The sequence below is a fragment of the Apteryx rowi genome, unplaced genomic scaffold, assembly GCF_003343035.1.
Source record: "Apteryx rowi isolate R43461 unplaced genomic scaffold, aptRow1 scaffold_25, whole genome shotgun sequence".
Lineage (NCBI taxonomy): Eukaryota > Metazoa > Chordata > Aves > Apterygiformes > Apterygidae > Apteryx > Apteryx rowi.
This window is the reverse complement of record NW_020448863.1, coordinates 2,651,401-2,677,482: the sequence shown is the minus strand read 5'-3', so window position 1 is coordinate 2,677,482 and position 26,082 is coordinate 2,651,401. Positions and strand designations below refer to the sequence as shown.

The 26,082-nt window shown below is 37.0% G+C and overlaps 1 protein-coding gene across 1 annotated transcript in view; it reads right to left on the bottom strand.

Annotated features, from left to right (window-relative positions):
* SOX5 (SRY-box 5) overlaps nucleotides 1-26,082 on the bottom strand; it is a 453,937-nt gene that overhangs the window by 220,060 nt on the left and 207,795 nt on the right. The window contains exon 3 of the mRNA XM_026066897.1: nucleotides 2,083-2,293. Coding sequence (XP_025922682.1) covers nucleotides 2,083-2,293 — 211 coding nt within the window. The remainder of the gene's footprint in view (nucleotides 1-2,082; nucleotides 2,294-26,082) is intronic.

Genomic DNA, 26,082 nt, shown 5'->3' with positions numbered 1-26,082 from the left:
ACAATACATTCTTCTTTTAGGAAAGAGGCTTGTATTTGTGGAGGATCTCTAAGAACAAACTTGCCTTCTTCATCCAGAAATATGTATTTTTAATTAGCCACTCTAAAAACAATCATGCTGACTGAAGGAAGGGGGAGGGAGACTTGTCAAGATGATGCATTTGTCCCTCAACACCTTTCAATGCCTCTGTGCAAGTCTAATTTTCTTCCTAGCTAGTTCATCTCTCTGGCCTCCTTTTGTTTCAGGTCCCATTTCCCATTCTCTTGAAACTTCTGAACTTTTGTTAGTTCGCTTTTTAAGGAGAAAGGGAGAAAAAAACCCTTTCCTAATCTTTTTTTTTTTCTTTTCTGGATGGGGAGTAAGAAGAGACATGAATATGGCATCCTCATAATGATTTAACTAGGGCTTAATGAAATTTTCATCACAACCTGCTGTTCATTTTAATGGCCTTTGAAAGACAATAGAACAATGGCTAGAGGGAAGAAAAGATTTTCTGTTGCATGCATTTGCAAAGCCCAACATTCAGTTGCTCCCCCTCCCCTCTCTTCCAATCTCTTCGCAAAGCTGTAGATCTTTTGTTTGTACTGTATATTTTCATTTTAGCAGAGCTGGGATAATGCACAGGCTCTGTAACCATTCTCATGTCTATCTGTGGCCTTTCCCTAATGGAGTCTGTGCAGCATGTACAACCTCCCACTCAACACAGTATTTATATATTGCCCAGAAACCCCTGCTCTTTATTCTCTCTTAAATATAATCTCATCTCTTTTCCCCCACTGCACCATACACAGGGAAGATCTTTCCCATTCAAAGGCACAAGGTAGGTCATGGCATTGACCAGTAAGTCAATGTAAAGGCAAAACATAATGCTCTGATTAACTGTAATATTTTAAAAAATGCTTAGACAAAGAATTGTTTCCCAGCAGCCCCTTATTGTGTGTTCCATTAAGGAAGGGAAAATTAATTTATAATACTGTCATGCTTGTGTATGTGATAGTATGCCTGTGTTTGCACCTAGTTTTGTTCCAGTATAGAGGTTGTCCTAAAATTTTCTTGTAGGTGTTGTTGATTCATGCTTAAACACTTAGGTGGCTTAGAGGGCCACGCTTTTAAACAGCTGAAGCAGATTTCTACAAAAAAAAAGGTAGGTGTAAAAGAAAATATAGTATTATTGTTGTGTGTTAGGGAATAAGGCTCAGTGAGTTCACACAACATCAACAGGACCACGGTCCCCTCCCTGGAGATCTAGCTGTAAAATGCTGGATACCTATGGAGAGTATAGCAAGAACCTTGCCTTTCAGCCAGCGGTTTGAATCTACCCCAAATAGGCAGGGATTGAAAATTTTACTTAAAGGAAAACTGTTCTATGGCTTCCAAGAGATGAGATGTTTGGTCTTAGTCTCAGTCCAGAGAGGACAAGTGGCATCATCACTGACTGGACATACAGTCTCAAAAAGAAACCAGTTCTCCAGAGGTGATCGCTAGATGCCAGAGCTGAAACTTGTTGACCAGACACAATACAGAAAAACACTGTATTGTATCTGCTTGCATGGCACTTGCACTATAGATAAATAGTGAGTGACATGATAGAACACATTCGATCCAAAAGCTTTCTTGAATTCCAAATTTAACATTTTACCTTGTAAATAATGGCATATCTACTACATGTTTTTAGTAAAAGAACATCATTGCTTATAACATTGCTTTTTGCTCTAGAACGTTGTCAGCAGTGCGGGGGGGAATGTCATGGTGTAAATGACCCCCAGACTATCACAAATACAATGTTCATTGTGCCCACCTTGAGGATGGTAACAGGATGCTTGTGCTTATTGTAACTGTGACAAAAAGACCATATGTGTCAGACAAAGGCTCTCATTTAGGAAAAGCTAAAAACGTTAGCAATAATAGGAGACTGTTAAAATTCATCTTTAATATAGGCAAGAACTATGAGTTCTTTACTTCAATTTTGCTAGCAAGAAAAAGCAAATAGAGCAGAAAATGGGAAGATTAAAAAGTATATGTATCCAAAGAATCTGGAGAAAAAACAAAACGGAAAATTTTGGCCAGTTTCCCAGGTCTTACCTTCTGGCTCATTTTTGATGAGCTCTTCCATTTTTCTTTGCTTAAGGGTGTCTACTACATCCGCTAGGCTCCCTTTGCGCCTTTCAGGGGTTCCCAGGGCTGTGCTGGACAATGATTCTCCACTCTGACGCCCACCTTCTTCTGCCTTCAAGGGTGAGGTAGATGAGTTGTGTGGGGCAAATGAAGACATCACTTTATTGCCATCAACTTCCTGAAAGAGGAGAAAAATGAGATAAAACATTTTTTTTCTTTTTTCAGAGAAGAAAAAAAAAGATGGAAAAAAAAGAATACTCCTTTGTTCTTTTGAGTTCATTGCTGTTTGTTCTTCTGTTGAAACCTTAAAAAGGCATGCAATGCTTCAAAAACACTTGGAACAAAGCCTATCCATGAAGCATAAACCAAGATTACAGGCTGAAGCGAGCAAAGATCAGCTTGCAATAGATGCACATAAAATGCAGTTTTTCCCTAATTGAGAAGAAGTGTTCTACTCACAGGTTTTCTAATAACAATGATATTGATTATCTTTAATTGTTTGCTCTTTTAAAGTTTTCTTTAGAAAAAAATCTTCAATTTTCACAAGGACCATTAATTTCCTGACTTTTAAAAATACTTAATACTATGATGGCTAGTTACTGTAAGAAATGAAATAGTAATCAAATATTAAATGCCCTTCACTACATGATTTAACTCTCAACTCAAGTAGTTTGCCCATCACTAAGGAAGAAACAATTGTTTTCTGGCTTCTAATACACTTTCTATTCTCCTCTTCCATCTTATACCTACCTCCATTCCTTGTAGAGACAATATTTTTCACAAAGGTGGTCCTAATGACTCTCACAGGTAGCACCATGACAAAACTGTAATTTCCTGGAACATACACACCATCCTCCTCAGGTGAGAGTCCACAGAGGTCTACTCATTAATTTTAATAGAAGCCAAAACTCTTCCAACATCTGTAAACTTCCATTCACTAATGTGAGAGCCTTCTCCCCTGAACCTCCTATGATATTCTCTCACATATTCCTTCCCCCTTTTATGTCTCTTTTATACCCTTCTGTATACATCTCTGAACCCCTTTTTTTTTCTGCTAATGTATGCCATCTAGATCTTGCAAAAACTTAGGTCAATGTCTCCAGACAAGGCTTGCTATAGAATATATACAATGCATGATATAATGCTGCCCAAAGTATTACTTCCATCAGTCATTATTACGAGTTTTTATTTTGAACCAATTCTCCAGCCATTTTTTTCTTTTTTCTTCTCATATTCCCTTATATTTTCATTTTCCAGATGTTTAATTATTATTATTTCTAATAAAGTTACTAGATCATCTTGTGATTTGAGCTACAGAGTTGGCTGAAAAAGTCTAAATGATTTTTAAATTGTTTTCATTTCACAGGGTTTGAAATAGATACATGTTCAATTTTTAGTGATGCGCTATATTTTTATCGATCTTTTTCCTGAGTAATTGTTGGTGTCCCTAGTTTACTAAACCCCAATATTTCAGCAAGAAATAGGGCTTTTCATAAATAAAATGTAAATTGACAAAAATGATCTTGATAAAATTTGAATTAAGCAACATGGTAGATATGAAGTAAAGAATATATTTGTTTTCACAGATTATTTCATTTTGGCAAAAAGATTACTTTTGGTTAAGAAAGCTTTTAGTGCAAACAATTTTGAGCAGCTTGAATGTGTTATACTAGTGAATAAATTCCCTAACAGAATCAGATTTAACTAAGATTACAATCTGGGCCATCATATGCCCCAAAAGCCAAACCCAGTGATGTTAATGAGGGACTTTCTACTGACRTCAATGAGCTTTTGACCAGGCCTTAAAAAAAATATTCTGACTGTAGTCAACAGAACTGCTCCCCTTCTTGAAAATCCCTCCATGTTTGTTCGGCACTTGGAAAATTACCAGTTGCTAACAATGGACTTCAAAAATGAGTTGGAGCTGAATATATTTTTTAACACGTATAGACCAGAACAAACTATGTTTTTTTAAGCAGTGATATAGATTAGCTGACTCACTTCAGTTCAAACTTTAACATTCAAACCTATTATCACCAAGTGGTAATTTCTCTCTCACAAACAAGGCCAAAAGAGGAAATATCTTCAAAAATATATCTTTGAATATCTTCACTCTTCCAAGACAGAGAAACCAACTGCCTTAGTTACAGTTCTTAAATCCGTCTATATCATCAATTATTTATAGGAACAATATCACTCCTAATTTTACAAGGAACTAGTTCCTTGGTTTTGTTCCAAAGCAGGACCAAAGACACTCGCTTGTATTTCTGTGCATGTCACGCATTGGACACAGAGAGACACAAAGTATTTGCAACAGGCCCCTAAAATGCAGGAATCATCATTGCTGTTTCCATGCATATTTTGTGTACAGGTAAATGTTTTTATATGTACAAATATATTCTGAGTATATATTATTTTTAAAAAAGCAAACTTGAGTTTGTTTTGTAGATACAGCTGTTTAATAACAACTTTGTCGTAAGAGAAGGAATATAAGAACAAAAGGATTGAAGGGATATGTAAGGTAATACAAGGCGATTTTCAAAATATGTATTTTACAAATTGCTGGGTGTTCAAATGGAACTCCCCAGTATTTTTAAGACTAGTAGAATTTCACTGCCTCTAACTCCGGGGAAAAGGAAGTATGAAGGGAGAGGACAAGAGGGTAGTTTGTAGGTAAAGCATTATGAAAGAACTCTGGATACTTGATTCCTTGGTCTTTTAGATGTTCTGTGTAACCGTGGGCAAAGTCACTTTTTTTCTGCATTTCAGTTTCCTACCTGTAAAATAGGCACAAAAGAAGTAACTTCTTACATGGTAAAGGTCTTGGAGTGATAAACTCATTAATAACACAGAGACTGCAGCACTGGCTGAAAGCTATATGTATACTGTACCACAGTTAAGACTTCATAGCTGGACAAAAAAGGAAAGGGACATGTTCTGTGTAGATTCCTAAAAGATAAATTACATATTAAACTACATGTCTAAGTAATCATCCCTCAAATAAATTGTTTCCTTAGACTGCTCTTGTTATGTGTGCATGTATGCAGTGTTTGCGTATCACATACATGGGCTATTTATACACTTGTGGTATTTAACATACACTCCACTTAATCAAAACACATACAGTAGGGGAACAGCTGCAATCCCATCTCAGTGGGCTAAATTACGGTACACCAGTGAATTATTCATTCAAAAAGATCTGTAGCAATCACACATTCATTGCGTGATTTGCAATCTAAGAGGAATCCTCTCTTTCCATGCCAGGGGATTGAGTACATACATCAGCTATTGGTGCCGATAAGAGTTTGACGTGTAAACTCTAGCACATCAGCTCAAGAATATACCTTCCCCACATAGCCATGATCTTTTTAATCTGTCATTGTTTAGAACAACAACCTGAAATACTCAGCTACTCTCTTGGCTTTCATTCACTTTACTCATCTCCATTTTATTTTGTTCTTTCTCATGTCATTATCAGGGAAAAAAAGAAAAAGAATTTTCAGTCGTTTGGGGTTTTTACTTTAGTCACATAAAAAGAAAGAAAAAGGTRCTTCCATACAGAACCTACTCATGTCAATGGTTATAAAAGCTAAGAAATTTTTAGCAAGAAAACTCCTGAGAAATTATGTATGAGAGTTTAACTATGCCCCCAAAAACTTTCAGAGAAACCCTTAATGGCAAGAAAAGAGACTTGAGCAACAGTCTAAAATTAATGCCCTGGGAAAGAAGTTCCCCCCAAACAAGTGGGATTTAGCAGGTTACTTTTCTGTAAAGACAAATTCACATGACTTTGTTCAGTTAACTGAGAGAAAAGCACTTTACAATACTGCAATGAGTGCTACTAGAAAACCTAAATATCTATTAATGACATTTTAAAATGAGGCCCATTAAGGCACACAAAAATTCTGTAGCTCAGTTACCAAAACAATAGGAAGAGAGACTCTCTTTTACCGAAGCACAGTCCCTCTCAGCTGTGTAACCATTTCACCTGTTCAAGTTTGATTACATTCCAGCCTCTGGCAACGTTAATCCTGGTAACAGTTTTATGCAGTTAGCAGCTGCTTCATGGATGGGGCTCTATTGTGCATTTGCATTGCGAATCGCTCTGCTAATGCGTGCTGGCACAATATTTCATCGAACTCTGAACTGGGATTGTACTCACCAACACCTGATGCTGTTGCTTCTTGCTTTTCCCGCTTCAGAAAGGCAGGCAAGAACCTACAAAGATCCTGCTGACGGAAACCCCCTAGGCCCTTTTTTCCCCCTCAACAAAGAAAAACAGATTGACCCACATTTTGTGTCTTCTGCTTCTGTTCCAGTCCACCGGAAGACATGTTCATTTATAAGAAAGTTGCCACTATATTGCCAAACAGCTTTCCACCTATGGAGGAAATATCTCTTCCAAGGTTTAATGATAAAACTGGCTTCTGCCCTTTCAGGATGAGGTCAATAATCTTCCTTTGTTAATCTTGGGCAAGCTTTACTTAATCTAGCCCCCTTGTCACCTTTGTGATTGACAGGAAAAGTCATGTCACTGCACAATGGACTTATCCTCACTGAGCAATACCTTTTTTTAAAGGTTACACAATGTTACCCTTGCTCTCATAAAAAGTGCAAACATTTTGCTGTGAAAAGAACCTATTCATTCCACCTGTATCTTTCAAATTGTCTCTCTCCATTTCCAGGGTCCAACTCAGACCTTTTTCAATTCTAAAAAGGGATGGTAAAATGTTTAATGGAAAGAAACAGGTTGCACTTTGTGAGATTTCTAAAATATCTTAATGCTCTAAATAGATCTCAGCTTCTCCTTCCTTATCTAGAGATGCACATTGCTCTTGATCTGCAATTAGACCAAAACCTGTTTTTGTGACATTAATATTTTGTCCCAAATCAATGAATAATCGAAGCAGAAGAAAACTCAGAACTAAGTCTGAAACTGTTAATTACCACCATATGGTATGCAAGGAGGCGGCATCTGCAGCATCAAAATTATTATGTGAATAAGGCTCTGGGCTTTGCAGCCAAAAACACCTGGAATAAAATACTTGTGCTATTAAAACAAGCACTGATATTGTCTGATTTTAAGGGGCTTGTCATCCTAAAAGCAACCTAACAGATTCTTCTTTCGAAGCTGGAATTTTGCCCATACTTCGCTCTTTAACAATGGGTAAGGAAGATAAGAAAGCAAGTTTTTTGTTCTGTTTTTTACATTAAACATTTAGGCCTATCTGTTTTATAATCCCCAAAGTGACCAGGAAGCTGGTAAGAGTATGATATAAGATATAATCAAAAGACCGAATACTTCACACCTCTGAAGGCAAATGATTCTTAGGCAGTTTAGTAATGTTGGCTATTTGTTTTTATTTATTTTAGCTACTAAACTTTTTGGCAACTAATATCTATGTTAAAGATCCAACAGCATTACTACCTCAAGTGCAAATCTCAAAGCTAATAAAAACACTCACAATGTCCACTGAAGGTCCACCAACAATTATGAGAAAGACCAAACTTGACATTTCCAGCATTTTTAAGGTTTAAAAGAAATAAAAAATTCACAGATATTCAAAACCAAGAATGATCTTTTATTATTTCTTAACCTTTCATGGACAGTCTTTGCCTTAATGTAATCAACTTACTCAGGAGCATATATGCCATCAACTTTTAGTGGGAATCATATCTTTAAATCACTTAACTGAGTTTGAAAATTCCCTCCTAAAGAAACCTATTCTAAGTCATAGCAGCTGTAGTGCAGATACTGTCATAAACCTGCATGTTTTATGCTGGCTGTCAACCTGGCACCTGCAAGAAGATGGAATACATATTCCACATCGCTTCCCAGTGAACATTGTTCTCTTTAAACTGTAGAATTTCTTTGCTTCTAGCTTACATTTAAAGAGATCTTTTGTCTATAGGTTTCCTTCATGGAGCAAAGTTATCAATCAGTAATGGAAAGGAATAATCCCAAGGAGATTTAAAAAAACACAATGGAGGATATATGGAGAAAAGGGGAGACTGTATGTAAAAGTACATAAAGAAAAAAAAGTGAAAGGGGAAAAATACACTATTAGGAAGTAAGAACTGACAAAAACACATAACCTAATGGGGGATTAAAGAGTCGCTGAATGCTGTTACATTAGCAAACCTAGAAAGGTGTACATCCTCCGGCTCTGGTTCTTCATCAGATCCACACAAACTGACAGCTATTCCTATATAGGTATTTGTTTGTAGGACTAGGGCTTTAATGACAAAGAGGAGCTGAAACATAATGGAGAATGGAGAAGTTGACAAACAGATCTGAAGAGATGGTTGAAGAGGTCATCACAGTGAAAAAGTAAGAATTTAACTAAATTATTCTGGATATAGGTGGGCTACATACTGTAAATAGAGATGCATATTTTTTCTTATTACTAAGGTCATACTACAATCAAGCAAAATATACTCAAGTCAAAATTTTTTTTAGCCTTGCTGATATAATGTATTTGGGATTCTGTGGTCCATATTTTGGAAATATTGTCAAGAAGTTCAATTCCATCTAGTTCTCTATCTAAAGCATTAATATATCGCTTGGCAAACATTGGTACCTACTAACCTTGGGGTTGTATTTATTTGATGTCAAGTGCTGTATCTAGTTAATGACCTCTTTTTGATGAAGCAGAAGATATACTGGCAGAGATTTGAATGAGATGACTAACAGGTATTTCCAGTGTCTGACACCTATGAACCTGGTTGAAAATGGTTTGAAGCTCAAATATAAGACTATCTGCTCTGTGAATTCTGCTACATAAGGCACTTTTCTTCTACCTTTTTCCTCCATATACAAAACTGAGACAATTATTAATATTTTTCCTGCAGCTTGGGGCATTTTACATAACTGATGCAAAAAGCCTCGAGATTATTGGACAAAAAACTCATAGTAGTAATATTTTGATTTTTATCGATGCAATAACTATTCAGCCTTTATTTTACTCCATGGTACGCTACAGTCCAATCATCTGAAAACAGAAATTGGGAACTCTCTAATATATCAAACACCACGCTACAATGTCTGAGAGTAATACTGAAATTAACTTTGTTTTTTTCCAAATTCCATGATCCTTAGATGGCTGCCATAACTGCACTAGCAGAAGATTTCAAGTGTTTCCAAGCTTTGGAGACGAGTTTTAAGAAACTGCTCTGGTGTGTTCCCACAGGACTAACTTACCTGTTTTGCATCGATTTCTAACTTCATCCTCTCTGATATATAGAGCATAAGAACATATTTTTTCAATGATTTAAAGTGTACAAAGAAACAGGGAGGTGCCTAGTGGAATTTTTGAAATGCATAGCAATATAGATTCATTTAATTCCCACTGATTTCATTAGAGGTTCCTGGAAATAAAGAGGAGGAACCAGCGTCATGTAACTAGCTGACTCTGCACATCTTACACACCATTAACAAGCTATCTACAGTACAGAGCACAATCTGATAACCAGCGCTTTAAGACAAACATTTCTTCTCCTCTTGCAGTTCTGCATTCCAGCCTGCTCCAAAACATACAGCACAAATTTAGTAATTCTTACTGCTTATCCCACTATTTCTATGGGATATATTGCAAATATAAGAGGTATATGCAAATTATATATCTGTTTATAGTAAAAAGCAAATGAGAAAATGTTGAGTGAAGTTCTAAAGCCTTTTTATACTGGATGCCTAATAGGCTTTTTTGGTTTTATTTTATTTGGGTTTACAGATGTTTGGTTTATTTTTAACCCACCTCTTTGTCCCACTTCTTGCCATAATATGTTCCCTGCATATAGAAGTAAACTGTAAATCTTTCTACAGAATGAAGGTACTAAATATAGTAAAATAATAACAACTTTGTTTTGGGTAAATGTGGTTAGTGACATAATTCCTGTCAGAAATCCTCAAACCAGACCTCTCCTACTGCTTTTTTTTTTTTCTAGAAAAACTCATCTTAAGAATGCAATATAGGTTTACATCTATTTGCTCTCAAAATACTTAACAAACAAAAGTGGCATTTTGAGAACTCCTAATATGTTAGCTATAACCTGCAAAAACAAAGAACATGTTGTACTATGACAGCCTTGTTATCTTCTTGCTAGTAATCTTTATGCTTAAAAATAATAAATACAACTCTGCAAAAGCACTTTTAAGACTTTTATGATCTCTTCCCTGTGGGACTAAAGATCACCCTTAAGACCTTGCTAAACAAAAAATAAGACTACTTATCAAAACAGCTTGGTAGTGTCTTCAGCATGCATTAAATCCTTTTAATAGTTTGGAAATCCTGTGGTATAAAATGATTATCTTTGTAAAAATATGAGATTACTAACCACATACAACAATTCCATTTTCATAAGTGTTACAAAATCTATGTTGACTGTCAAACCAGTTTTGTCACCTACTTTTTACTAAGAAACAAACCCGGTTTCTGTGCTAACTCCTTGAAAGAATGGGAGAAGACCATCTGAATAGAATTTAGTGATATAAATAAAAGGAATGCCATAGGCTAGCAATGACTTGAGGGCTGTTCTCAGCTACTCTGCTTTCCTGCTATGATTTACTACAGTTTTCAGATGGGAAAACGATGTGAAATCATCTCATCTGTTCTCCAGTGGCCCACAGAAAATCGTACCAAACAGACATATTTCACTTCATTTCTTTGTGAGGGTGGCTGAGAGGAGAATGGAGTAAAGAACTTTGCTCACAAGCCATGCAAGGTTTGGTCAAAACTCTGTCCTCTGTGTTGGGGATGATCTGTAGGATACCCTGATTTGAGAGAACAACCATATTTGGGAACAAATGAAAAGAAAATATCCAGTACCCATAAGGGCATATGTTCATGTCCATACCTCTAATCCTTCTCCTCAAGCAGGGAGATTCTGTCAAGTACCTAAAGCAGGTATGTAAAACAACGGCATATTCTTAATCCTCCGGTTTGTTCTCAGTTGTTTCATTCAGCCTAGGAAAATGTCTCTAACAGACAATAAGGCTTCCATTCCTCTTGTGAAATATTCTACACACTATAAAATTTCATTGCTCAGAAACATTCCCTTATATTTGCTTCATTTCAGCCCGGTACTCTTTTTATACAGCTTCTTCTTCCAGTGCTCTGAGCTATTCCTCTTCTACATCAGAGCTTGTACCTTCCATTCTTTTTTGGACACAACATATATTTACTCAGTTACTACTGGCCCATATTCAGCTTTTCCTTATGTAGTTAGCTCTTTCAGTTTTCCCTCACAAATCAGCTTCTACAGCTCTTTAATCATTTGTTGCTTGCATCTGAAATCCCTCCAATTTGTGGACTTCTCTAAGGTGGCCAAAACTGAACACAGTATTTCACGTGTAATCTTAGCAAAGTTATGAGAAGGACAATTACCACCTTGTTACTGCCTTTTTTGCTGCCTTGCTGCGTCCCAAGCTCATCTCTAATTTGTTTTAACACACCTAAATCTTTTGCAGCATTACTGTTTTCCAAGCACCTTACTCCCATTGATTATCTGTGTTTTGTATTACTTTCTCCAGCTGTATCTGTTTGTAATTTTACATTTGATTATTTCCTGCCATGCAGTATGCCCTTGATCCCTTTGATATTATGATTCTATTCGCCCTAGTGCGCCATTGGAAACTTTAATGAGTGCATTATAATTCACTTGTTCAAACTTCTAGAATAATGTATTTATTTCTCCACATTTCTAAGATGCTGTTGTAAGTACTTGCTGCCCTGTGTATACCTTAACAAGAATTAAAAAGCTTACAACAGGCAAAGAACTCCCATAACCATATTCACTTCAACCCACGTTTTTTTCCAGCTACCTCAGATTAGTGCAAAAGATGGATTTTACTACATGACTAGAAGGCTCTGATAGGCCAGGCCAAGCCAAAAGGTACTGTAATGAAGGTGCCTGCACAGAGAATGAGGTCCTAGGAATTCTTTCTCATTCCTGCTGATGGAATTCCTCTGATGATATCTTTGACTGAGGTATTGCAAAGAAGATGCCCACCTTTTTCCAACATGTCTTATTGCTGCCTCTTTCTGGTTGTTAAATAAAACCCTATTGTACAATGTCATTCTAACTGTCTCCCAACAACATAATGCATTACTATTTTCCTTTGTTTATAGTTATTTCACCTGCTTTTAATTAATGTGTCAACACTCATATCCAAGGTAATTGGAATATTCAAATGAGATGCCTGAAACACCTTATGAAGAAAGCACCTTGTAATGCACACACACCTATGGACTGAATTCCACGCAGCTATCAAAGATTGACTCTTTCTGGAACGACTTGTTCTTTATATTTTTGAAGGTCCTAGCCCATGCATTTAATGTCAGGAATTTTGCACATACCCTACATCAAGGGCAGGTGTGTGGCTAAATCCATTACATTTTTTTAAATAATCATGTTCTGTTTTATACACATTGCATATATGATGATTCTTATTTCCTAGCTATTTATTTGCTTTCACCCTGTATTTGTTCTATTGCTTTTCAAAGGATTACAACTAGACTTAAAGGATAACTGTCAAAATCATCTTTTCCTCCGTTCTTTTTGAGAGATTAGTATCACTTTATTTCTTTTTCTGAAAGCAATCTTCTGAAAGTTCTCAGACTCCAAAAGGGCCAGAAAACACTACTTTACTAAAATTGAAGAGCTGTTTGGGAAGTAGCCCCATTGTCTCCACTGGGGTTAACTGTAGCATAAGATATCACACTCAGAATAAGAATTTTTCAAAATGAACTATTGTGGTTCAGAAATACGTTTGACTAGTTCGTTTCTATGTTGAAAGGCGTACCTTCTAGCATTCAGGAATCATGGATAAGTTTTTATCTGTCTTCCATTCTCTTACCTCCTTTTTATAGACATCACCAGTTACTCTTCATCTACTACTTATTCTCTTATACTTCTTAAGTAATGACTATACAGACAATCCAGTAATTTATAGACTTTTCTAGGGAAGAACTGTTTTTGTCCTCTTCAACAGTTAAGAGACCTAAGTTCTTTCCAGAATTTATTTTGCCTTCTCTCCTCTTTATGTCCTTTATAACTTAATTCTCCTTCTATCAAGCACTGTTTCACAATTTTAGTGAAACAGAATTTGGAATTCTGATATAAACCAAAGTAGTTTTTTCAGCTTTGGAAGAAAGATCACACAAGAAATGTTAATGAGGTATTAGTAAGGTGTTAAAAAAACCCAAAACTTTATAAACATAGAATAAATACATTCACAAAAAGTCAGTTCCACAGAAAATGTCTACAGAGTAGGATTCAATTATATTTCGATCTTACATACTTCCCACAAAGGATGGTGTTTAATCAGAGAATGCCAAATTTATCAGAATAATTAATAAAAATTAATATGTCATAAGTCAATCCACATAGCTCTAATGTATATTGCACTTATGTATCAATGCTAGTCTAACAACCATTAATTAATCCCCATAAAATCCCTGCATGATATTACATATGTATAGGGCAAATTAGGAAACGAAACAACCTGACTTGCCAGGTTCCAAACAAGATAATGGCAGAGTATATTCAGCATCCAAGGGCTACTAAGCACCAATTCTTTCTTCACTCTTCTAGATCTCAGCAAACCTCAGATGGTAACATTACATCCTGCTCTGGGGAGTAGCATAATGTCATTTCATCATTTAAGTCCCATTCCAATGCTTGTTCAAGCAGAGCTTAAGCAAGATTTAAAATGCACACAGACCCAGCACACTGTTTAGGCTGTGGCTGAGTGACGCAAAAAGAAGATAAATTCTAATTAAAGACAGATTCAAAGATCTTCTTGCTCTGCATATCAGTTATTCTTTCTTCTGTTCCTTTAAACTGCAATCTGTAGCATACACAGCCTATTATGAAGAGAGTTCTGTGATAAGATGATATCAAGGGATGTTGTAACACTCTTGATTAGGAATTATATAGTAACCAAACCATACAGAAATGATAATTTCCTGCCCCTTTCACATCACCTACCTAAATTACTCTGAGTAATACAAATGATCTTTCTTAGCTTTAAGGCAGTTCATTTTCATTGTTTTCTGCCATTTTCTTTTAAGAAATCATATCCCTGTAGTTGATTAGGCCCACTACACATTTTCCTTACCAACTAATCCTGTCCACTGTTGTATGTTATGTTCACAAACAAACAAAAAACAACAACATCTATTCTTCTTAAGTCATACAAGGTATGAATAACTATGGCTGGAATTAGCCCTTCTTCTCCAAGCTCCTCTCTGAATCACTGAGCTCTGAGTTTTCACTGCAGTTTTCAGTCATCATGGGGGGATACTGAAAAATCCACAGAATTGCCCAGCCCAAGTAAGAGAGACACAATTCTCCCCACTTTGACTAGAAAGAATCTAAGCCTACCTTGTGATGAGGAAATATTGGTTGACTAACAGAGTTTGGTTTTAAACAATCTGTTTTTTTCTGACCTTAAATTTATCACAACAGAGTCTCAGGATGTGATCCTGTCAGGTATCACTGTGCCTACTAGCACTGAGCTGAAGTACAGAAGGTTTCTACAAAAAAGTTCTCTGCAATCTGTTCATTACACTTAGCAACATCAAACAGGGAAAAATAACTTAAAAACTCCTATTGATCACCTAGAGACCTTGAAAATAGGTAGGCTGTGAACGCAGCAACAGGTATTTGGTTACAAGAGTCACACTTCATCTTCTTGATTATTTTTTTACAGTAGATTTTGGAGGGTTTACTTATTTTCCTTCCACCCTTCTATTCTCATAGATGTGTGTCTACACTTATGGCATATGTATTTATACACATGTAACAGAATTAGATAAGAGTTCTTGATTTCAGTTTTCATAATTTTCAGATGTATACATGTGTGGAGACGACATATTTTAAAAATAAATTGCCTGAATAAATTCAATTATCTGAAGTAGCAGTGAAAATTATATGTAAATGACATTATATGCAGGAACTGTGCCAAGAGCTTATTTTTATTGTCCAAGGCACAAGCAGACAAAAGCTAGTGTCTAACACATAAGTCCAGTCCATTTGAAAGGCATCCAATCTTCCTTATATTATCTCTGACATTACTGGAAGTTGCACTTACATATTCATATAAAGCTCATCTCAATATGGCTTGGTATTACATTTCTGTTATTCAAACATCTTATAGTGTCCCACAGTTAAGGTTCAAAGAAACTTAAAAATAGAGTGCAGAAAAAAGACGATATAATGACAGTATTTTGCAACATTGGATATACCCAACTTCTGACTGCTTCCTTGAATAGCTAATGCAACACATGATAGTCATGTTCATGACTATTAATATTAGTAAGGTTATAATATCACCATTCTGCTTCTTTCATCAGTATCATGCATTACTTTGAAAGCATGTTTGTTATCCAGAGATATGTAAGGTACTTTCTTCATTCCTTCAAGGTTGTATGTTGAAGAAAAGTTAAAAAACTTGCGAAGGAATGCATACATACTCTCCCAGTTGTTTCGTCTTTCAACCAGGCTTTATACAACTTTATCATCTTTATCAAAATAAATGGGAAAATATACAGCAGCTAGAACCTTTGGAAATTCCTAGCCATTTTTTGCTGCAAAGGTTACATTAATTTTAGATTTATACAAATTAGTATAAGTTTAATGTGGAAACACTTTAACTCTGCTTCTATAACAGGTGAACCTCCAACAATGTACGGGGATAAGCAGAAAAGTAACTGTAAAATGTCATCATTATTCAACATACTTGTTCCCCATTTATTTTCTGAGTCATGTCTATCTGCTTACTTTATTGACTAAAACAATTTTTTTTACTGCCATTAGCGCTGAAGAGTCAATACAGCTATAAAAGAAGGAACCAGATATACTCGGCTTTGCCACACATATCATCAACAAAATAGTCAGTTAAGTACCATTTGCAAAATGTTTATTACTAGGGATGAGTGAAGCAAAAAGGACACAGCTTTATTTTCAAACCCCAGGTTAAGTTTGCATTATAGGCAATTAATAAAAATATCATATTTTTATGCAACTAAATTTGACCTCTAAAGCCACAGCAAGACAGAAAACATGGGACCCTGTAATGTCATTTTTACAGTCATTTATCCAACTATAACCACACTTTAAAGCGTTAAGGTCAGCTGGTCACGAAGCATGAGCTACACTTCTAACTAGCAAGCACCACATTTGACTTGAGAGTAAATAAGGGACTGACACTCCATTAACCTTCACAAGCACAATTATTTATCAAAACAGTTCAAAAGAGTACCCGACAGAGAACTGATAAATCTGGAAGCAAAAAACGAAACCGTAGCAGAACAAACTGATCCCTTGCCAGTGACAAAGAGCTATTTCCCATCACAGTTCCTGGGGCAAGTCCTCCAGTCAGTTTTCCAACAGTGCTATTCATTTTAACTGACTGTCCCTTAATTCAAGTCATTTTTGACAAAAACGCAGAGCTTTTTAGCGTTTTTTTATTTATATTTATATCTTTCTAGGAAATAATGTATGCTAATATCCTATATTTATAGGCATCTTTAAAGACTTTCTTCAGATCTCACACATAAAATTCAGAAGAGTTCTGACATGTTTGGTCATATGAACTATTCTGTGCTTTCAGCAAAGACTGCGCCTGTTCAAGATCCTGGTGAGCTGACCATCATCTTCCTATCACCTTATAAACTTTTCCTGCTTTATTACAGCACCTATGCAGGTTTATATCCATGTAGTCTTCAAATTTTGTTAATTCTATAAGATTTCTATAATATCCTTATGTTGCGAAATTTTATCTGACTTCCCCACTGAAGCACGATGTTCATCTGTTCCTCAGCAGATGTCATCTGCCATCCATTACTTTGACTGTTTGACTGCAGCAGCTCTGCGCTTCCAAAGAAAAGGGAATTTGCCCAAAATCTTCCACGAAAAAGTGGTACGAGGAAGAACAAAAAGAAGAGGGTCCTTTTTGCGAGGGGAGAGAAGGAAGAGAAAGGGAAATCAGTGATCACTGCCGTCTTGTCCCTCCTACTTGTTTTCCTTTGGCAGGAAAGCGCACACCTTTATTCCACTGTAGCCTAGACTGATCTCCAGCCTCTCTCCAACGCACGCAGGGGAAGAAATCACTAAGTATTCACTATTGGAGTTGCAGTTACCATGCTAGAGCTCCAAAGGAAGCAGTGGTGGGTAGCAGATGAACTATTTCCTTATTTGTTATTCTCCCTTTAAGATCAGTACCAATCTCGCTGCTTTGTAAAATGCATTAAGCTCCATGAGTAAAAACAGCTATGGTTTTCAGATGGCTCATTTGTATAAGCTCTTTCTGGTGGTCACAAGACAAATTTTTAAAACCTAAGAATAGACAGACAAGGGAGAGAGATTCACCTTAAGGGGAAAGTGGTTCTTCTCCTATCAAGCAGCCCAAAACATAGTAAAAAGATGAGAACTGCTGATTCATACAGCAGTCAATTTTCCCTGTCTGCTAAAAGGTGGGAAAGTTGACTTGATAACTCCTTTTAACAGAGGCTTTTTAAATCCATAAAATACAGAAAAGCACCACCCTCATTATAGTAGTTACCTTCTTATTTCTGCTTGTACAAACAGTGAATTACTCAAAGATCATAGAAAGAACTGGACTTTGATTTTACACCTGTTGCACACTTTATTTTGTACACATGAAAACAACTATATTCAGAGAACTGAATACTTTTTCAATGTGACTCAAATCATTGATATCATGAGGGCTAATGTTTATTTTCCCCATTAACTTCCAGATTAAATGTCTTAAATTTAAAAGATTTCCTCCCTGCCAACTCCTAATCTTGGAAAGTCAGTCTAGGATCTGAGATTTGGAGAACGTTCCTTTTTCCTTCCTAAAAGGGAAGATCCCGCAGTCAGACTTCACTGTCAATGCTTGTGATATACAGGAGGAACTATTATCCATTTTGTTATTCCACAGCTCTGCAGTCAGAGCTCTACAAAGCTAACAAGCCCCCAAAACTTCACTTTTGCCAGAGAACTAATCAAAAGACAGTGAGACACAAAACTTCCTTCCATTAGAGAATTCACCCTTGGCGAACGATACAGACTAGTACCAGAGGGGGTTTAATTGCAAATTAATTGGATGAAACTACTCAGCGTCATTCATGAAATAGTGACTGAGCCACCTTGAGTCTGTTTATACTTGGAATTACACTTTTTCTCTGTAGCATCTCACACGCACCTGTTGTTGACATCATTGTCATTAATAGGAAAATACAGTAAGCAGAAGACATAGCTGTTAAAATGTGAATGTTTCCACTACTTTTATTTTCAGGGGAGTGACAAAACAGTAGAAGTTTTTAAGAAAAATATGATGGAGACACAACTTCCACATAGCAAAAGAAGAAAAGCTTGACAAGAGGAGATGCAATATCAGAGCTTAAACTCAAAAACAGTTGCCAAAAAGGGGAATATATATTTCTTCTTGCAATTGTAGCTAGGACACATATTAATGAGCTAAAAGTGAAGCAGGAAAGATTTCGGTTATGCATTAGTAATAGCTTTCTAATGGTAAAGATATTCATACACTGGGACAGATTGCCTGGTAGGGTTTAAGTCTCCATCATTGAGTAACTTTCAGAAGTTGGAGTATTATCTGACGGAAATGGCATTGGTACAGTTGATCCCTGGACTGAAGCTGGGACTGGGTGACCTCTTGCAACTCCTCACAGCCCTACAATTCTGTAAAATGCAGTGCTCACATGCACTGAGGAACAGACGGACTCATTCAGTAGAGGCTCTATAGATCTGTAAGGGACTTACTCACTAAGCTGAATCAGGGTTTTTTGGTTATGTTTTGCTTTGGATATTTTTTATTTTTTCAAATAAATCAATAGGCTTGGGCCATTTTCCAACGATGTGATTTGGTAAGTTTCAAGCCAAACCTCTCAAGCTTTACTCAGGAGATAAGTGCTAAACAAAGCGCCAGATTCATCAAAGCTTTACAGATTTACTTAAAAGAGAAAGAAACCGATTCAGCCAACTCATTTAAAATCAAATCAGGCAGTTGAAAATCTATTCCTGAGATTCGGAAAATCTGTCTTTTCTTCTTAATTATTTTTTAGAAATGTTTCAAGAGTCCCTCTTTTGGAAGGTACTTCAGGGGGCTCGGGCAACTCTCTTTCAAGAATCCTTTTTTTTCCTGCCTGATTAGGAGCAGTACATTTCTCATCACTGTAAGAGGTGGTTAAAAATATACATATATTTTCTTACCTTCCTCTCAGGTCCCTTTTTATTTTAAAAGGGTGACTTTGGTTAGCTTTTAAGGACTTAAAAAATATTTTGAATTTTGCACCAAAGGTTTGGCAAATTAAAGCAGTGTTTCGGCTTTTCAAAAAAAAAAAAAAAAAAAAAAAAAAAGAATAGGGAATTTGTTTAGTTTATTTGTTTAGAAGTTTATGAGCCCCAGAACATACTTCTTAGTTTTCTCCCTTAGAGTACTTCCTAGGGACAGATTAGTTCCCATGTTTATTTAGCTCTTGGTATCTTTGTCAATAAGGATAACAACTTGGGCCAACTGAGCTAGTTCTTGGGTACACCCCACAAAAACCAAACTGAAATCACCAAAGTATTTGGTCACCTCCCCAGACATCTTGTAACTTCACTGGTAAAATCAACTTTCAGTTGGTGAAAGTTGCTGATCCTACAGCCATGGGGAAACATTTAACACTGTAAACCATTTAGGTGGTAGCCCCTCCAGCCCAATATCAAGCCTTTATTGTAAGTGTATACGTCAAAGCAAAGAGAAAATGTTCAAAACCTAGCCATGCTCTCTTTTTCTGTTTCCTCTTTGCAAGAAAACTACTCCTTCCAAGAACACAAAAAGACCATGTGACTTTGAACTGGAAAACCTAAAGATCAGTGAGTCCACCTGCTAATGAGCAACTTGCTACTGAAATGAGCTCATTAGCTTTCATTTTTGCTGGCTGCTGATCGATTCATGAGCCACTTACGTGGCCTCTGTAAGCTGTACATAAATTATCAAACGCATTGATTCCTAAAAATACTAAATCAGGAAGTCCGTCTTTTCCGTATCTCTAATATAAGTGCTTAGCTCGATGGCCTTCAAAATTCCTCCAAAGAAAACAATGTTAACATCAGTGTTCACAGATACACTGCATCTCAAATGGCAAATATTCTGCCTGTAATAAGTTTTGCTGGCACCTCAGAGAAGTGAATAAAAGCTTGCCGCTGCAAATGTTACATACAAAATGTACAATACAAAATGCACAGAATTTTGAATGAATCTGTGTAGGTGGCAGCTCAAAAAAGTCACAGTAAGGAACAATTGTCTGCAGCAAGGCAAATTCCAAGCTAGATGATCTATAAAGTCTTTTTCATCTTAGATCATTCCATTTCCATGACCTTCTTCATATGACTAAAGTAGTGAAACTTCTACGGCATCCCAGAGTTGGTGCCGAGTTTTAGAAATAAAAGTGTTTTCACTTGTCAATTGATAGTCTACATGTAGGAACAGAAGCTGCTAAATACTAGAAGACTCAACAAAGGAAGATGTAGGGAAGGATTCCTTATCCTAAAGAAAGATGCAGCCATAATGTCATGATTTTTGGTACGTATTGCTGTCTCTAACGCTACCCTGGTCAGCCAGACTTCACCTGGACTCCCAGCTGCTTATAAAAATTCTAGCAAAAATTGGTATTTTGGACTTGCATGCCTGCAAATTCCAGAGCACTTTATAACACTGATTTGCAATAATTTGCCCAAGGTGATGTGGGCCTTGATCCAAAACATATTAAAGACAAAGCAGTCTTTATATTAACTTCAAAGAGCTTTGGACCAGACCCATAGTGAATTGCTGCACAGTAAATCAGGAACAGAAATCCCGGTCTGAAGAAGAGCTGGCATTCTCTCCTTCATTGCTTCAGTTTACTGAGGGGGAAAAACAAACAAACAAACAAACAAACAAACAAACAAACAAAAACCCCAGGAAAGTGGGATTTATTTATCCTATTTTTCTGTATCACCTTGCCAGCCCAATGAAATGGTTATTGCCCTTTTCTCCATAGCAGTACTTCTAGGAGAACGACTTAACTCTAAAAGCCCTCCGACAGAGCCTACCGCCACAGCCCAGCTCCATTTCAGAGCTCTCTCCATCACCTTGCCCCTCAGTAACGGCAGGATGGCGGCGACCAGCGCAGGGCAGCGCTACCTGAAAGCGCTGTGCCCGCGGTGCCAGCCCAGGAAGGTGCTAGGAGAGTCTGCCGGCATACTCGCTCCTCAGTAACCACGAGCATAAGACACAACGCCATAACAGTAAGGAGTTAAAACGCACAGACCAAAGAACAGTGCTTAATCCCAGTTTACTGAAAGGACATGTCATTTTTAGAAAGTTGTCCAAACAACCGTCTTAATATTCTCCACCAAAGTGGCTATTAATCAAACAACAAAGGCCCAATTAACACATAGCTGTTGTCACCTTGATGTTAAAAGCCTCTCCCCTCCCCCTCTCTTTCTTTCTTTTTGTCTTTAATGTTACAACCTAACCCCAAAATGCCTCAGGGCCCTACCGGGGAAAAAAAGACAAGATAAAGAGGAAGAGGGAGGGAGGGAGAGAGAGGGGGAAAAAAGAGGGGGGAGAGAGAGAGAGAGAAAGAGAGAGTGTCTTAAATACCATCTCTCCTCTAGGCAGCAATTTCCACAGATGAAGAGGTCACCACTGTTTAACAGTGTGCTGCCACGTTAATTTAGTATGACAAGATAAAGCAGTAATCTCTGCTCGAAGAGGCTGTAAACCGCCTGCTATCCAGGGACATGCTCGAGTCGATTTGCACTGTATATCACTTTATACAATTGCCATGACAAAGCCCCCTGAGTTCCCTCATGTAAATCTCTCCCGCTCCCTCTCAAGCCGCCTGCCAGTCAGGCGGCCCCGCTCGGCGGTAAGCTCCGCAAACTTGCCGGCTTACGCGCGCCCCCGGCCCGCCCGGCCCCCTCCCTGCAAGAGGAGATGTTTACGACTTTGATAATCCATTGATCCCACTTCCATATCGGCTTGTATTTTTCAATCTGTCGTGTTAAGTTGTCAGAGAGGGCGATTAAACCGATGTTTCATGTTCCGAGATTTGCGTTCCTGGGAATGATAGTTTTCAAAGCCTTTCTTGCTAGGTTCTGCTTAAAGATTATCCCTAAGAAAGCTGATGTGAATATTATTACTGGCATAAACCTGGTAATAAAACCATAAAGTGTTTTAGGTAAAGACATTTTAGAGATATTCAGGGTTATAAACATAAGAGTTTAAAGCTGGATAGAATTTGGAGTGCTTTAAAAAAAAAAAAAAAAAGGGGGAGAAGAGAAAAAAGCCCTGTCAAGCTGTGGAGTTTTCTCTTCATGAAGCAAAACAACATATGTAAAAGGAAAAAGGAAACTCATATGTCTGTGTAAAATAAATATAATTACAGAATCGCAGAAGAGGGCACAGGAGAACGCTGACCTGTGTAGTTAGATGGGAAGAAGAAGATGACAGCCTGTGTGGTAGCAGCCGTCAGCATACTGCCTCCAATAAAACACAGTGACAGCTACATAGAGCGGACAGCCAAGAGAACTGCCTATGTCTCCAGCCACTGCACAGCTGAAAACATGGTATTCTTGTTGGGGAAATAGGGTGGATTCTTTGCAATATGTTGCAACTCTCATATGCCATACTGCATCTGTAGAACACGCAAGTTTTAAATTATGTCTCCTCTCTATTTCACATCTAATTTGTGTCATTTTCCTATGGCCTGCAGGCATGATACAAGTCACAGCACACAACATAACAAATTGGGTGCCAAAATGTGAAACTGTGCACATGCACATGCACCCACATTCTGGATTAAACATACGTGAGGGAATAAATAGCATTAAGACAAGCACAGTAGACAGGTTTCTACAAAATAAGGTTGAAACATACCACAGTTTCACAACTAATATATTGCTAGGTCTATCAACTATGCCTATCTATGGCATTTGGACTTGCCAGTAAAGCTATAAAAATGACTGAGTAAGGCTAAATCAAACCTTTCTGACGCAGCAGGTTAGACACACTGTGTTCTCTTTACTGAATTAAATTCAAAAATAAATTTTGACATTCATTGATTAATAGCTGATAGTAAGAATAATGAATGCTTTATTAAACACAAAAGTTTCTAATAGTAATTGAGAAGTATTCACTAAATTTAAAATGGGGGAAACCACTGGAATCAATGTCATTTTTCAAAACTGAATCTTTTCAAAGTAACCTTTTAAAGGCACGTTGGATTGCTTCTGCTCTCCAATACATATTGCTAACCAACAAAGTGCAAACTGTATATTTAAATTGAAAGTTTATTATTTGATCTTAACATTGCTAGCTGGATATACAGCTAAAGGTTTGTTTTTACAGAATATCCAGTTGTTAACACCTCACTTAATATCATCAGTGCTGGTGAAAAAACAATTGTTTGCTAGAATGTTCATGAAAAAAGAAATAAAAGATGAGCTTGAACATGGTTACTTCTTCTACAAAAATATAAAAGAATGAGTACACAGTAACGTGTGCTACTTCTTTAACGCCACTGTGTACTGTGAATGGGAATACTCTCACCTAATTTTAGCCCCAAATTAGACATTTAGTTTAAACTAGTCATCAAGGCTCCCTCTATAGTCAATAGACAAGCACTTTCAGGGGGTAATTCATCTTTCTTGTCTTAGATGCTTATTTTAAGACTGGAAAGGTTGTTCTCTGAGGGTGGTTATCTTTTTCTATAAACTATGAAAAGAGCCTAGACAACTAACTTTTATGTGCCTAAACTTTGGTGATCTGAACACCCACTTCACTGTAGGGCATTCACAAATCTGTGAGGGTGACAGAGCACTGGAACAGGTTGCCCACAGAGGCTGTGGAATCTCCATCCTTGGAGATATTCGAAAGCCGTCTGGACACGATCCTGGGCAACGTGCTCTGGGTGACCTTGCTTGAGCAGGGGGGTTGCACTAGGTGATCTCCAGAGGTGCCTTCCAACCTCAACCATTCTGTGATCCTGTGAATCTCCATCAGTTTGGAAACACTAATTAAACCACAGGCCATCATGGAAGAAAGACAAGTATAATTTCCATTGTACTAGTGTGTAAATTAAGGCACTGACAAGAGAAGTGAATTGTCAATGGTAAATCAGCAACTCAGCTGGGAATGCAGTCTAATTTCAGTAAACTGATCACTGGAAAACTTACCATTTCTGTTAGTATTTATAAAATTACAAATACAGAGTCCCATGACAGTTTGTGGTATTTTACATAGCAAAATAAAGATACAGGCCCTAAATATACAAAAGTAAGATTTCAGTCAAATTGGTTTATCCACACAGACAACCAGGGAATTCACTGTGGCCTTGTGTCAGAATATTGCCCAATACTCCTGTTGACAGCTTCAAAGCTGAAGTTACAGTCTCTGCCCAAAAGCTAAGTTTACACTGGCCACAAGCAAACAGGAAAAGTACATCATCTACCACAGATGTATTCTTTGCAGAATTGAATCACTCTGTTTTCAATTCTGCTTGCAGATATATAAAATCCTGAAAACTGTTTTCCAACAAAATTTGTCTAATTGGTTTAAAAATAGTTTAAATAATTCTTTTACATGGAAACTATTATGAAAGATCAACCTGCTCTCCCTCACACTCTACTTGCATTACTGTTTCAAGACAGTATAAATTTAAGAATAAATAGATGGTTAGGGTAGTTTCAGACTGTCTGTTTATAAAATTGAAGATAAACCACGGACTCACACTGCTAACATCAGCCAGATGCAGGACCCAAACTCAAGTGAGTCAAGCGTTCTGAGCTCTGTGATGCAGAATGCTTTACACTCCCAGTATAGCTAAGTACCATATACTAAATACTTATTTACAAAAAAAAAAAAAAAAAAAAGTAAATTCCTTGCCAGGCAATTACCTCTCACTCCAGGCCCTTTTGGTTGAAGTTATTTAACTACAGATGTCCATACTACAGGTATCAACAGCTGAACTCATCACTTTAAACTCCAGATATAACCAGTGAAGAAAAATAGGCACTTCTAGGGTGTGATTCTTCTGACCTATCTAGAAGCTATATTAGGACAAAATAAATCACATCCTGCTATTGCCTATTTACTTCCATTAAGCATAAAGGGAACCTAATGTGACTGACTAGCTTACCTCTAGACATATACTTTGCAAGCATTTAATCCGATGAATCCTCACCCTTTATTACTAAAAAGGGACATTGTACTTGACATGACACTGCTTAATGTGTTCGCGACCACATCAGTAACTTACTTCGTATGTAAGAGAAAGCCAAAATGTCCAAGAGACCTATAATCAATAGAAATTTGCTATTCAGACTGCTGTCATATATCATAAAAACAAAGATTTAATTGAAAATCAGACAAGAAACAAACCCTCTCTCCTACAGAGTTCTAAACCCAGAAAGCTAAACATTTGTATACGGGTGTTTTGTGGAGACCCACAGACCCTCGGAAGCTAGATGCTCACCTCAAAGAATGCTTTTGCCTTTGAAAAAGAAGGATCCAAATTTGAGCAACTCTCCTGATTATAACTGCAGCAGTTTAAAATGAAAAGAATTATGATTTCTCAAGAAGGCAGGGAGTTTCACTTACAATTTCATAGATGAAAACCCACACTTTAAATTTAATCTGAAAATCAGCACAGATTGATAGGCCAAACAAGCAGGGCCTGAAGCACAGATATTTTGTACTATTTCTAGGTAGCAATATTAATAAGCAATGCAAGCTTCCACTTCTGATATGACTTAGTGTGTAGGTCCACATACAATCTATTGCAGTAATTCAGACTTGAGATGTCAGAAGTATTTTACCTTTTGCTATAATATTTCTTATTTTGTGTCATCAAATTCCAATCCTACAAAAAGATATGTGCAGAAAGAGTTATAGTCAGTGACCTCTCC